General features: G+C 38.2%; 1 protein-coding gene across 1 annotated transcript; it reads right to left on the reverse strand.

The window, feature by feature from the left end:
* Positions 1-6,878: 6,878 nt before the first annotated feature.
* gja3 (gap junction protein, alpha 3) lies at positions 6,879-11,697 on the reverse strand. The gene is made up of 3 exons (XM_087804711.1): positions 11,583-11,697; positions 11,395-11,455; positions 6,879-9,094 (listed from the first exon to the last, which is right to left on the reverse strand). The coding sequence occupies exon 3, from the start codon at positions 9,057-9,059 to the stop codon at positions 7,824-7,826; it is 1,236 nt and encodes a 411-aa protein (XP_087660837.1). The 5' UTR covers positions 9,060-9,094; positions 11,395-11,455; positions 11,583-11,697; the 3' UTR covers positions 6,879-7,823.
* Positions 11,698-14,240: the final 2,543 nt, after the last annotated feature.

The following is a 14,240-nucleotide window of genomic DNA, read 5'->3' on the forward strand; positions in this document are numbered from 1 at the left end:
ACCAACCTAAAGATGGTTCGTTTGTTCTGTGCAGCAATTGTCTCGTGTTTGTCGGAAACTTTCCCCAGTTGCAGGTGAGTCGCCGACTTCCGGTTCGACCGGAAACAGAACATCTGGGAAAACGTTCCTTCTGCTCCTATATCATCACCAACACTTTTTTTTGTGGTGATTCAGATTTTTTCTAAGCTATTAATTTGTACATTTGTTTCATAAGTTGTACATTTGCAATTTTCGGTTTTTTTTAGATTTTTTGATTGTATTCATTTTGAAATACTTTTTTCACAATTCTATAATATTTTCACAATTTGCAAAATGTATTGCACAAGTTATTACTTACATTTGTTCTGGAATTTCTAAATTCGTTCTAGAGTTTGTAGATGACCTTCATAATATCTGAATCAGTTTTTAGAATGTTTTAGTTTTGAGAACTTGTAAATTAGTTTCAGATTTAATAAATTACCTTCAACGTTTGTAAATAGTTTTTTTTAAGAATTTCTAAATTCGTTTCCAGAATGTATTCCTTCCTTTAGAATTTGTAATTGTGTTCAATTTCTTCCTGAATTAGTTTCAATAATTTTATATTCCTTTTTTCAAACAAATACAGAATGTGTTCATTTCTTTCACAAGTTGCAAATATTTTCCATGATTTGTTTCACAATTGTTTTATTTGTTCTGTGGTTTTGTAAATCAGTTTTAAAATCTGTCAACTTTTTCCATAATTCACAATTCTGTTCTACGATTGTTCAAATTAGTTTTACAATTTTAAACTTGTGTCATCATTTTTTTAGATGTTTTAATTTAATTTTTAATTTTTTTAAATGGTTGACGGTTCCAGGCGTGAAACAAACAAATGATCTGAAGTGAAGGTTCTTTACTGTCTCGTGTTGTCAGGAAGAGGTGACAGTGAGACAGGAAGTGCTGAACCTTTGATGGGCTGGCTGGTGAAAAGAGGGGAGTATTCACACCCAGGGGTCTTTAGGGGTCAACCAGCAGTGAGGCAACTGTCAGGGTCACCAGGGAGGACGCGAGGTGTGGAATGTGCCACCTAGTGGTTCACAGGTTACGGCTAATGAGGGTTCAAGTTTAGATCTTTATGTTTAATCCATCTTTAGCTTCAGATTTAGTCTCTCATCACCAGCAGCAACACTATGTTAACCATCAGACACAAGGTCAGTTCACCTTTGACCCCTGAGCACTTGGAGGAGAACACATTTTTCCCTCTGATTTGACTTGCAGGACAAAAAAGCCTGACGTTTCTGAAGAGGCAGCTTTTCTTTCACTCCAGACTTGGCCAGACTCCAGTAACTTGCCACCATTGATCCTGGGCTGAATCGGCCCCCGGGCCCGGAGTCCGAAGGGCCGGGTCGGGTGTAAAAACATTTTTTCACTCTTGTGTTTTTTTTTGTTTGAGCTCAATCCCCATCTCTTTTCAGTAGCACATAAAGAAAGCGCCGAGCTCAGCAGGGTCATGTGTGCCAGGCCCGTTGCTGCAGACTATAGCGGGCGATTAGTGCGTCTAATGTGCGATGAATCCTCGTTCGATCACATGAACTAATGTCGCTCGGTGATGATGAAACAACAGGGAGGGGGTAAGGGGGGTCTTCATGTTGGTCACCGCTGAGATCGAACCTCTGTCTCAGGAGTGAGGTGATGTGAGGAGTCGATTAAACGAAGTGAAGGACGGCTGGTCTTCTATTTTAGCTCAACGTTGTGTCAGTGGAGGAATCTAACCCTCAACCCTCCCTCGGCTACACAAGGTTATCTATTTGGAAACACATCCAAGATACTGTTGCTCTGATCCAGCAGAACTTTGTTACAACCATTGGATGAACTTGAGAAGGTGAAACAAATACACAACATACAGTGTATTTCTAAATTCTGAGACTAGTTTACAAAGTCAGTAGTAGTTTACAACAAATGTATAAATTCTGAAACTTATTTAGGAATTCTAACTACTTTACAAAATGTATAACTGATTTATACATTCTAAAACTGATTTTCAAATTCCAAAACGAATTAATTTTAACTTCCAAATTCTGAAACACCTTTGTACAAAATCATGATAAAAAAATTTAAAGAAATGTTTACAGAAAAATACTAAATCATTAAACACATTTGAAGATTCTGAAAAATATTTAGAAATTGTGAAAATCTTTTATAAAATAATGTAACACATTAATACAATTCTAAACCATATATATTCAATCGTGAATCAAATACAAAACTTTCTAAACAAATTTAAAAATGTGAATCTAATTTAAAAATAAGGAAACAACTTCATTTTCTGAAACCAATTTAACAAACTCTTAAACCAATTTACAAAATGTTAAACACACCAAAAAATTCTAAAACAGATTTACAGAAGAAAAAACAATTCAACAAATTTACCAAATGGTTACACAAACAAATACATGTTAAACTAAGCTACACTATAAGACTCAATATTTTTCTGGAATGTTCTGAGGAAGTTCACCAAGAACAGAGCGATCCATGTACTCATATAGTTTAAAACAATTATTATTGATTATTAGTCATTAAATGTTTTTTATTTTATTTATTTTCTGTTATAAAGGTTAGATTATAACTATATTTATTATTTTAAAAGTTATTGACTTTCATTTCAGCTTCAGGAAATTAATGTAATTTACATGACTAGAGACTTTAGTGCAGTACCATTTATAACCTGCAGGGGTCCACACAACATACACCGGTGTAGCAACATCACGTCATTTACAGTGTCAAGCATTAGCTTTTCTGGCCAAAGAAGCTAATCAGCTACAAAGACCCTTTACCTCGCTGGCCTTAGTCGCTCAGGTTATTGACCAGGTTTAACAACTGTTGAGTTGGACAATAACATTTTCTCAGGGGCCACATTTTGTAATGTTACTGTTGCAAAAAGAATGTATCGTAAAGCCTAAATATAATTGAAACACTAGTAATCCTTTTTAATAAAGTATTTAAATGAATTTTATTATTTTCAATTTTTTTTATTTCCCCTGAAATCTATTGGATAGGCAAAAATACTCGCAAAATGCAAAGAGAAATGAATAAAAATGTGCTTAAAAATAACTTAAACATACTTGGAGTTAAACTAAGAATGAGTAATACAAATAAATACAAAATTAAATTGTTGGATTAAATATATATATAAAAAAAATTAAAGCAATCATATAAATATATAAAGTCACATAAATGTACCACAACACAAATCATAATATATTTATATTTTCTTTTTATTTACTACATTTACTACACATTTTCAAAATCTAAAACAAATTTACTACATTGTGAAATAAATTTGAAGAAGAATGAGGACAAAAGTATTAAAATAGAAATCTTATAGTCATATTAAGAGACTAGTATTAATTGATAGAGATAAATACAAAATACTATAGTAAGTACCTTTATGCGGGCCACATGATTACAGCGGAGGGGCCTCAGGTGGTCAGCGGGCCACACAGCCCAGGTCTGCTTTTGATACGAACTAACCACAAACAGTTTTCTGTCAAAATATAAACCCTTTAGTCTCCAAACCTTGTGTGACTCTGAAAATAACTCTTGAGCGTCACATCACTTCACACCAGAGGAGTCTCCATCAAACAAAGCCACATCTTTCCATGAGCCAGCGGTCAGACCAACTTCTCACACTCCTGAAATACATAAAGAGGGTCCGAGGTATTTGTCCCGTGGCCTGAGTGTGAATTTGTTGAGGTGATTAAACGCTAAATTTAGCTCCGCGTCTGCTTCAGTCGTTCTCTTCAGAGACGATGTGTTCAGTGCAGCCTCGAGCCGGACGACTGTTGCAAGTTATGTTGATGTTTGTACACACTTGTTGATGTTTATACACACTTGTTCATGTTTGTACACACTTGTTGATGTTGTTGATGCTAGGTTTCAACACCCTCCCCTTAGCAAAAACAAGTGTATCCAAGTGTACTATTAGTATACCTATTTTGTACTAGAGTTAGAGTAGTATACATGAAGTTTAGTTTGGACATCCCTGATAAAAATAATAAGTATATTCAAGTGAACTATTAGTATACCTATTTTATACTAGAGTTGAAGTAGTATACATGAAGTTTACTTTGAACATCCCTAAAAAAATAAGTATATTCAAGTATACTATGAGTATACTTGTTTTATACTAGAGTTGAAGTAGTATACATGAAGTTTACTGTTCACATCACTAAAAAATAAGTATATTCAAGTGTACTACGAGTATACTTGTTTTATACTAGAGTTGAAGTAGTATACATGAAGTCTACTTTTGACATCCCTAAAAAAAGAAGTATTTTCAAGTGTACCATGAGTATACTTGTTTTATACTACAGTTGAAGTAGTAGACATGAAGTTTACTGTTCACATCCCTAAAAAAAAAAGTATATTCAAGTGCACTATGAGTATACTTGTTTTATACTAGATTTGAAGTAGGAAACATGAAGTTTACTTTCAACATAGCATAATTAAAAATAGTACACTGATGTATACATATACTTATACTAAATTATATTTTATAAAATGTCCTGCAAGTACAGTATATAACTCATTTATTTGGACAACTGCATTATTGTGGTGATACAGAAGTAAACTGTGCAAAGAACTATGGGAGTATTGCTTCGAGGTACGTTATACACACTACAATCTACACGTAACATACTTTGGCGCAGTACTCAGAGATTATTCCAGGGGAAGTTAAGGTTGCTGGTTTGTGTCCTGCTTAAGTCTGGTAAATGCACAACATTTTACAAATAAAAATAAAATGCACTGAATGTATACAAATGGTACATGAGTAGTATAAAGAATAGTCATAAATAAACTATGGATTCAAAGTGTAAACCTAGTACACTTCTGTCACAAAACATTTTCCGATTTAATCCAAAGACAAGAATAATATATAAGTCAACTTTTAGTTCACCACAAGTACATATACCTTAGTACCGTACTTTTTCTCAAGTATATTTATACGTTTAATTTCAAGTGTACTACTTGATATCCTTTGTGCCTCAGATCGTCTTCTACAGATTTTTCGATAAAGGGGTGAACAGAAAATAAATAAAAAATATCTGAAGAGATTGAAGAATGATTGACAGTTCTCAGGGTCTCCAGTCAGTCCAGCCAACATGGAAATTATCTCGCGTCACTCTTCAGAGTCCAAGAGCTCAGCACTCGTGCGTCACTCTGGAGAACCAACTCACTAGGTGTTGCTACATGTGATGAAAGTTACATCTTTACACAACTATTAAAAAGTAACGACACAAGAAGTGTTCATCGTGTTCAGTCTTTTTTTCTCCTCCTTTTCTTTTTGCGGTGATTGGTTTTATATTTTTCACAGTGGAAAATAGAAAGTGATTGCTGTGTTTTCAGAAAATGAATGAATGAATGTGTTTTTTCTCGATAGTGCGATTTAATGAGAATATTTTGACACCTCTGAGACCCTTTTGGGATTTGAAAACTGTTTTTTTAATTAAATTTTTATAAAGAAATATGATCTTCCTTCAGGTAAAACGGTGGCGTTATTTAAAAATGTACCAAATCAAAAAAAAACTACCAATTGTTTCTTTAAACGTTAACAAGCCAATCAGTATGTTTTCATGAAGGTTCTATATACAGTTTTATGAAGAGCTTGACAATTACTTTCATTTATAAATCTTTCGGAAATTAGACGTTACATTAATTGCTACACGTTTATTTGAATGAACAAAGGAAAAGTGCGTGGATTCTTGTCATGCGCAGATTTAAATATTTTTGTACGTGCACCATTTTCTGGGTAAAACGACCGTTTTAGTAGGAAGTCAATGCAATTCTAGTACATGAGGCTCCTGAACTTGTATTTTTACGCTGTCTATGTTGTAATGTAATAGTAATGTTGCTACACTTCTGGAATATATCCCAGCATCCTCGGGATGCATCTCTATTCGCCTGGAGATCGCGATGTGACTCGTTGAAATGACTTCAAATAAAATAACAAAATAAGGTACAAAAAGTTTATTTAGTAACAGATTTGTAAACATTTGAGGTAAATAAACATTCACATCAACGTGTCGGGACAGAAGAGTCGGTCGTACACAAGGCACTTCTATTGGTTAAGACAGCCGGGGCTGCTGGGATGGTTGACATGGTGGGGGGGGATGGTGTCGGGTGAGGGAGGGGTGTGAGTCTAAAACATAAACACAGACACACATTTGTACTTTCTTCTGCTGGTTCACCTCAAGCATCGTCATGATCCGTCTGTAGATTTAAGACATGTTTTCGTTAGAGGGTGAAAGAGATAAAGCCGCTCAAACGCTCTCATTCTCCTCGTCGTGAAACATCTGTTCGACCCAAAGTGCAAATCATTGTTGAACCACCACATGTAAACCACTTTTTGTTTCAGAACATGAAGGAGGAAAACTTCTGTTATCGAAGCAAATCACTGTCATCAGAATGATAAATGAAAATTGAATTTATTTTATTTTATTTTGAGGGTGTCTGGGTCACCCTGACCCTGAGATAACACCAGGGTAAAGCCATGAATTCTCTTTTAGAATTAATCAAATTTCTATATTGAAAGGTAAATTTTATTTTTTTGGAGTAATGTAATTCAAATATTTTCTAAATGAATGCATTTTATTACAAATAGTCTGAATTTTTAATTCCATTAATAACAAAATAAACTTTCAAAATGTTCCTTTAGGATAAAATCGTGCCACAAAACAAATCTTGAGTTTAAAAGTACAAATATTGAATATATAAAATGTCATTTTCAATATTTAAATAAGGATTCAAACTCTGTGTTAATAAAGTCATTCATTTAATATTACAATTATTTTATTCGAATTTTAAACAAACAAGTATTGTTATTTGATTAACTCACTAAATATAAACAGATTCAACCTTTCAATATTGAATTAAATTTAAAAAATATATAATTTAAATAATCAGACATTTCAAAATTAAAAAAAGTGTCAACATCTGAAATGTTCAATTCAATCATTTAATATTCCGATGTTAATGATTTACTTCCATACTCTCTCCACCTCATATTCAGGTTTAAAATTGCACTTGAGCTCATGGACACATCGGTAGGAAGACATGTGACCCGCCACACGCTCTTGTCCATCATCTCACCCAACCTCCAGACCCTCACTCAGGTGACCCCGATAAACAGACGCCGAAAGGGTTAATCGTGAAACGTAAGCGAAGAAGGAACCAAACCGAGAGAAGAAAAGATTGTCCTGTCGTTTCACTGTTGAAGACCAACGAGTCCAAAACGCCGCAGTGACCTCTTTGGTTTATCTATGTGTTTCCCAGAATGCTCAGGTTCCTCTCCCTCAAACATCGACTCGCCTGTTGCATTGTGGGAATAACACGGTGACGTCAAGCAAAGTCTGCCGTCGTGGATATTCATTCAAAATCTGCACCCGGGTCAGTTAACCGCTGCAGGACAGCACCTAGAATGTGAAACATCTCCCCTAAGTGTGGAGGTGTGGCGCCAGGGGTCACAGGTCAAAGTGGGCTCAGATCTCTCCAACAGTAGCAGCTGATCGTGTTTCTGTTTCCTGTTAAATAAAAAAAATAAAAAAGCATGTTCTCACCAAAAGAGAAGGGCCGGGGGCAGATGTCCGCGAAAATACTGACACCATGTCCTTTAGCTCCGCCCCCTCTGGAGCCGCCAGACTTCACAGCACTGCATGATCACATTCTACCATTCTTAAGACCTTCAAGAACACACACAGCGCGTCTCCGCTAGTCTACGACTCACCGATTGCACTAAACCAACACCTGCCGCCAGGTGTGCCTTCTGCTCCACCCCCCCCGTGTCAGGGAGCGCTTCGGGGGGACGTTCAGACCGCCAGGTCGTTGGACCGGGTCGGGAAGCTGCCGCTGCCTTTGCTGTCCCGACTGAGCCGGCGAGGGTTCGTGAGCGACGCCGGCGACTTGTGCATCTCCACCGCGACGGTGGTGGCCGGAGCGCCACGGTGGTCGGGGTGCTCGTTGTCGGTGTTGGAGGAGGGCGAGGGCGAGACCGCCTTGGTATCCCGGGTCTGCTGCTCGGTGGCCAGGTTGGCCCAGTTCTGCTGCGTGGCCAGCCGGTGGTTGTTGTTGCTGCTGATGTAGTAGAGCGGGGCGGGCGGCGGCGGTGGCGCCGGGCGAAGAGGCCCCTCCTGCGGCAGGTTGAAGTCCACGGCCGACGTCGCGGTCCCGGCGGGTCGCAGGAAGGCGCCGCTGCCCGCCGTCACGTTGGTGTAGCCGACGGGGAAGCCGAGGGCCGCCCTGGAGGCCAAGCATTCGGGCTCCGCGATGTTCACCTGCCGCGGGGTCTCGCCCTCCAGGGTGACCTCGCTGACCACGCCCTGTTTGAGCTTCTTCCACCCCAGGTGATAGATCTCCAGGAGGTTCAGCAGAAGGGAAACGCAAGCCACCACCAGCATGAAGATGATGAAGATGGTCTTCTCCGTGGGCCTGGAGATGAAGCAGTCCACGGTGTTGGGGCAGGGCCAGCGGGAGCACTTGTACAGGGGGCTCAGCTGGAAGCCGTAGAGGAAGTACTGGCCCACGATGAACCCGACCTCAAACAGGGTCTTGAATATGATGTTGAACACGTACGTGCGCAGCAACGTGCCCCGGATGCGGATTTTCCCGTGCTCGTCCCGGATGGGCCGCTTGACCTTCTTGAAGGCGATCTCCTCCCCGTTCCTGTAGAGGAGCTCCTTCTCCTCCTGGAACCTGTTGGCCTTGCGCCTCTCCTCCTCTTTCTCCTTGAGCTTCTCCTCCATGCGGACGATGTGCAGCACGTGGCCCAGGTAGATGAGCGTCGGCGTGGACACGAAGATGATCTGCAGCACCCAGAAGCGGATGTGTGAGATGGGGAAGGCCTCGTCGTAGCAGACGTTCTCGCACCCGGGCTGCTGGGTGTTGCAGGTGAAGTCGGACTGCTCGTCGCCCCAGACCTCCTCCGCCGCCGCCCCCAGCACCAGGATCCTGAAGATGAACAGGACGGTCAGCCAGACCTTGCCGATGACGGTGGAGTGCTCCTGAGCGTTCTCCAGCAGACGCCCCAGGAAGCTCCAGTCGCCCATGCTGCAGGGTTTCTAAGGCCTGGAGACAGAACGGGCTGCGGGGGGGGGGAAGAAGAGGGGTCAGAGGTTAATAAAGTTCAAGACACATTTGTGAAAATAAGTATCAGAACTCACCGTCTGGACGTCTATCAGTACCATGGGAATATTGAAAGGTTGAATTTTACTTTATCCCTTATGTTATCTCAGGGTCAATGTGACCCATTTTCAGGCTTCTTTTTAACAAAGGTTAAATAATTCTCTAAATAATAATATTAAAATAGTTTGTTAAAAAAATAATAATTTTGAAATATGGAATTTTTCCATTTCAACAACTATAAGTTCCATCTCTTAATATGCAAATGATTTAATTAAATCTTTCCATAACGGAAATGTATCCAAATAAAAAGCTTAAAAAAATCCAACTATTCAATATTCTGATGGCACTGACATAATTCCATATCAGTGCAACGTTAACTTGTGACGTTTCTGATCAATAAAAAATCCTAAAAGCATTAGTTGATCAAAAAACATCTGCTTCACACCAAAAAATCCTTTTTAGTCGTTCACATACTGTATAGACCACCTGTTGGACTGAACCCTGCCCTGTGAGTGTGTACACGTGTGTGTGTGTGTGTGTGTGTGTGTGTGTGTGTGTGTGTGTGTGTGTGTGTGTGTGTGTGTGTGCGTGTGCGTGTGCGTGTGCGTGTGCGTGTGCGTGTGTGTGTGTGTGTTGCCTGTCTCTCTGTCTCACCTGCTCGCTCCACTGACCAACAGGCATGTGCTGAGTTCAACATTATAATGTTCGAAAACAGCATTTAGCAGAGAAGGCTCTCTCTCTCTTTCTCTCTCATGCACACACACACACACACACACACACACACACACACACACACACACACACACACACACACACACACACACACACACACACACACACACACACACACACACATACACACACACACACACACACACACACACACACACACACACACACACACATACACATACACACACAGTAAATGGTGACACATCACCTACTAATAAATGGATCCAAACCAGTGTAATTTACAGTAAATAATTTAAACAAACTCTTGTTTTTACTCTGTTGTTTTGTTGCAAATATATACATTTAGAATTAACTCAACTTCAATGGAAATGTCTCTAAAAAGCAACAACAACTTATGGGTTAACGTATTTAAATACATTTTTGAATCTGATCTAATTTATTGATTACATTTTTTTTTTTATTGTCTTGTAGTTTTTAAAATGGACACTTTATATAATATATATTCTGTTGATTTATGATCATCTTTATTCATATAATATATACAGTATATACAATTTACACAAGATATTTCTTGTTAGTCCATCTGCAGCAGTAAAACAGAATAAAAAAAAGTACAGTTTTAGGCACTAATACGCACAGAATTGTGAATATCTATAAAAAGGTATAAAGTAAGTTAGTAAGTAATATTTGTAGAGCACATTAAATGGTACTTTTAAAAAAACGTTATGTACAGTTTGGTCATTTAGGTTTTTTGGTGGAGGTATTTATCTATTTATTAGATATTTATACATTTATATTAATTAAATCTGATTTAACTGTAATTATAGAGTCAGAATATTAACAATTTAATCTTTTTTTCTCTATGGAAATAATGATCGCGGAACTAATATCTAATTCATTCAAAGTACATCAACAAGTTTTAACATAATATAATAACAGATAAATCATTTTTTTAAATAGTTATTCTTAAATATACTTCTTATTAACGCTATGGTTCATGGATGATGACAGTCATCCATGAACACTGTCATCAGTGAACAGTGAAGCAGATGGAGCATGAATGCTCCTCCCATGATGCAACACTAATAGACTCAGGGACACATTAATTCCTCGTGTTATTAGACTTTTTAATTCTGAGTTTGGGGGCAGGAGTGGAGTGAAAAGATGATATTCTATGTCAATCTTTGTGTCCATTGTCTTTGTTATTTGTCTTTGATCTATGTTCTTTATCTCTAGACTTTGTACTTTACTTTTATTGCGCTTTGTTCTTGTTCCTATTTTAAATTAATCTACCCTCTATGTTGCTGTGAGCTGGAAAAACTATTTCCCAGAGCCTCCAGAGGGATCAATAATTAATATAAAAGCCACCAATATGTTTTCAAGATACATTTTTCCTCCTGATTAAATTGAAAAGTTACAGAAACATTCATGTCATTGTTGAGATAGAATTCTGTACAATTAATTTCTTGAAATGTAAACAAGTTTTGCATTTGTAATATTTACACATAAATTAATCTATTATTGCAATAACATCGAACCAGAAATAGATTTTGAGCAAGTACTTACTCAAGTACTCTTGTTTTGAAGGTAATAAATCCATGGACCAGCTTCACAGGATGAACGAGACCTAAAGAGAGGAGACTTTTAAACTTTACAATGCTTTTAATTTGATTTTTTTAAAGTGATTTTAATGATCCACAAATACAAATACCGTAGATGTGTCACATCTTTAAGTCAATGGTCAGATCCCATACCTTCAGACTGGAGACGTCAAAGAAAAGCGACAGACAGGTCCTTCTTCTTCCGTCCCTGGAGCTCATCTTGCTGCTTTTATTTTGAAAAAAACGTCGAGGAGGCTTCCTGCGAGGTCCAGAGGAAAGTTCTTGGAGCGAGTTACTGGTCTGAGGGTCGCAGCTGGTGGTCGCTGAGACGGAGCTGGCTCCGGGTTCCAGCCATGTCTGGACTGTCACATCGTGTGACCATGCATGAGTGAATCCACAGAGTCATCAGAGTGGACCTCACCACGCCCCCCACGACCCTCGAGGATATCGAGACATTTAAAATGGCGCAACATTTGCGCCAAATCACGTGATGTGTATTTTTATTTATTTATTAAAAAATATAATATAAAATAAAATGCCACGAAAAAAGAAATATACTAGAAATACCATTGTGGATCAAAAGGCCACACTTTAAAAATAATAAATAAATAATTAAATAGTTTTGAGTTTAAGTGTCTATACAACGTATTACATATAATTAAAAAAAAACGTTATTGATACTTTTCAGCTGAACGTACGCCATGTTTGCTTATTTGTAACTAACTACCAAACACACACACTCTTAAACACTCTAAAAGACAAGTAAGGTAAGGTAAGGTAAGGTAAAACTTTATTGATCCCTCAGGAGGTCTCCTTCGGGAAATTGTTTTTTTTACCAATAGCCAGCCATTTTTCATAAACAATAAAAAATAATACATAAAAAATAAAATAAGAAGAAGAACATGAAGAGGAAGAACAAGATGACACAATGATGACAAAAAGTCTAAAGACAAAGAACATAGATCAAAGAAAAACAACAAAGACAAAGGATACAAAGACTAACATAGAACAGAACATCCAGATACTTTCACTCCACTCCTGCCCCCGAACTCAGAATTGTACAATTTAATAGCCCGAGGGATGAATGAGTCCCTGAGTCTATTTGTTTTGCACCTGGGTAGGAGCATTCGTGCACTCATTCTGCTTCTCTGCTCACTGATGACAGTGTTCAGAGGATGACTGTCATCATCCATGATGGACAGTAGTTTGTTCAATGATCTCCTCTCAGCAACTGTCACCAGTGAGTCCAGCTTCAACCACAGAGCCAGCCCTCCTGATCAACCTGTCCAACCTGTTGACAGTCCTCTTGGACACATTTCCACCCCAACACACCACAGCATAGAACAGGACACTGGCCACCACAGACTGGTAGAACATGCAGAGGAGCTTCTTGCAGATGTTAAATGATCGAAGCCTCCTCAGAAAGTACAGTCTACTCTGAACCTTCTTATATACATGGTCTATGGTACATGTACGTACTTAAAGTTTACTAATTTGATAATTCAGATTAAATTTTAACATTTTAAGTTTACAGAATGATGTGTACTCGTCTCAATTCGTGATACGTGAGTTTGTGGACTGGAGTGAGAGGAACCACTTGCAGCTGAACACCTCAAAGACCAAGGAGCTGGTCTTGGACTTCGGGAGGTCCAGGACAAAGCCACGTCCAGTGTCCATCAGAGGCGACGAGGTGGAGATAGTTGACAACTATAAGTACCTCGGTGTGTGGATGGACAGTAAACTGGACTGGTCCTGCAATACAGACCATGTATATAAGAAGGCTCAGAGCAGACTGTACTTTCTGAGGAGGCTTCGATCATTTAACATCTGCAAGAAGCTCCTCTGCATGTTCTACCATTCTGTGGTGGCCAGTGTCCTGTTCTATGCTGTGGTGTGTTGGGGTGGAAATGTGTCCAAGAGGACTGTCAACAGGTTGGACAGGTTGATCAGGAGGGCTGGCTCTGTGGTTGGAATGAAGCTGGACTCACTGGTGACAGTTGCTGAGAGGAGATCACTGAACAAACTACTGTCCATTATGGATGATGACAGTCATCCTCTGAACACTGTCATCAGTTAGCAGAGAAGCAGAATGAGTGCACGAATGCTCCTACCCAGGTGCAAAACAAATAGACTCAGGGACTCATTCATTCCTCGGACTATTAAATTGTACAATTCTGAGTTCGGGGGCAGGAGTGCAGTGAAAGTATCTGGATGTTCTGTTCTATGTTAGTCTTTGTATCCTTTGTCTTTGTTGTTTTTCTTTGATCTATGTTCTTTGTCTTTATCTTTAGACTTAGATTGTTCTTTCTCTTTATGTTCTTCTTATTATTTTATTTTGTATGTATTATTTTTTTATAGTTTATGAAAAATTGCTGGCTACTGGAAAAAAACAATTTCCCGAAGAAGACCTCCTGAGGGATCAATAAAGTTTTACCTACCTACCTATTCTACCAGTGTAGTAGGTATACACTCTGAGTCTATATATTTTATTTTACAGATATACAGTACCTAAACTCCAAGCATAATTCTTCAAATTTAATACAAAATAAGAATAGTCATAGTTCACTTGAATGTACTTTTCTTTACTAAGTTATGACTAAAGTAAACTTCAATTATACTACATTCATTTTAGTATAAAATAAGAATACTCATAGTACACTTGAATATAATTTTCTTTAATAAGTCATGACTAAAGTAAACTTCAATTATACTACATACAACTTAGTATAAAATAAGAATACTCATAGTACACTTGAACATACTTTTATCTACCAAGTCATGACTAAAGTAAACTTCAATTATACTACATAC

The sequence above is a fragment of the Callionymus lyra genome, chromosome 12 (genome assembly GCF_982586985.1).
Source record: "Callionymus lyra chromosome 12, fCalLyr1.hap1.1, whole genome shotgun sequence".
Taxonomy (NCBI): domain Eukaryota; kingdom Metazoa; phylum Chordata; class Actinopteri; order Syngnathiformes; family Callionymidae; genus Callionymus; species Callionymus lyra.

Excerpts from the sequence above, each read along its gene's own strand:
- gja3 (XM_087804711.1), bottom strand. The coding sequence starts at position 9,059 with ATGGGCGACTGGAGCTTCCTGGGGCGTCTGCTGGAGAACGCTCAGGAG.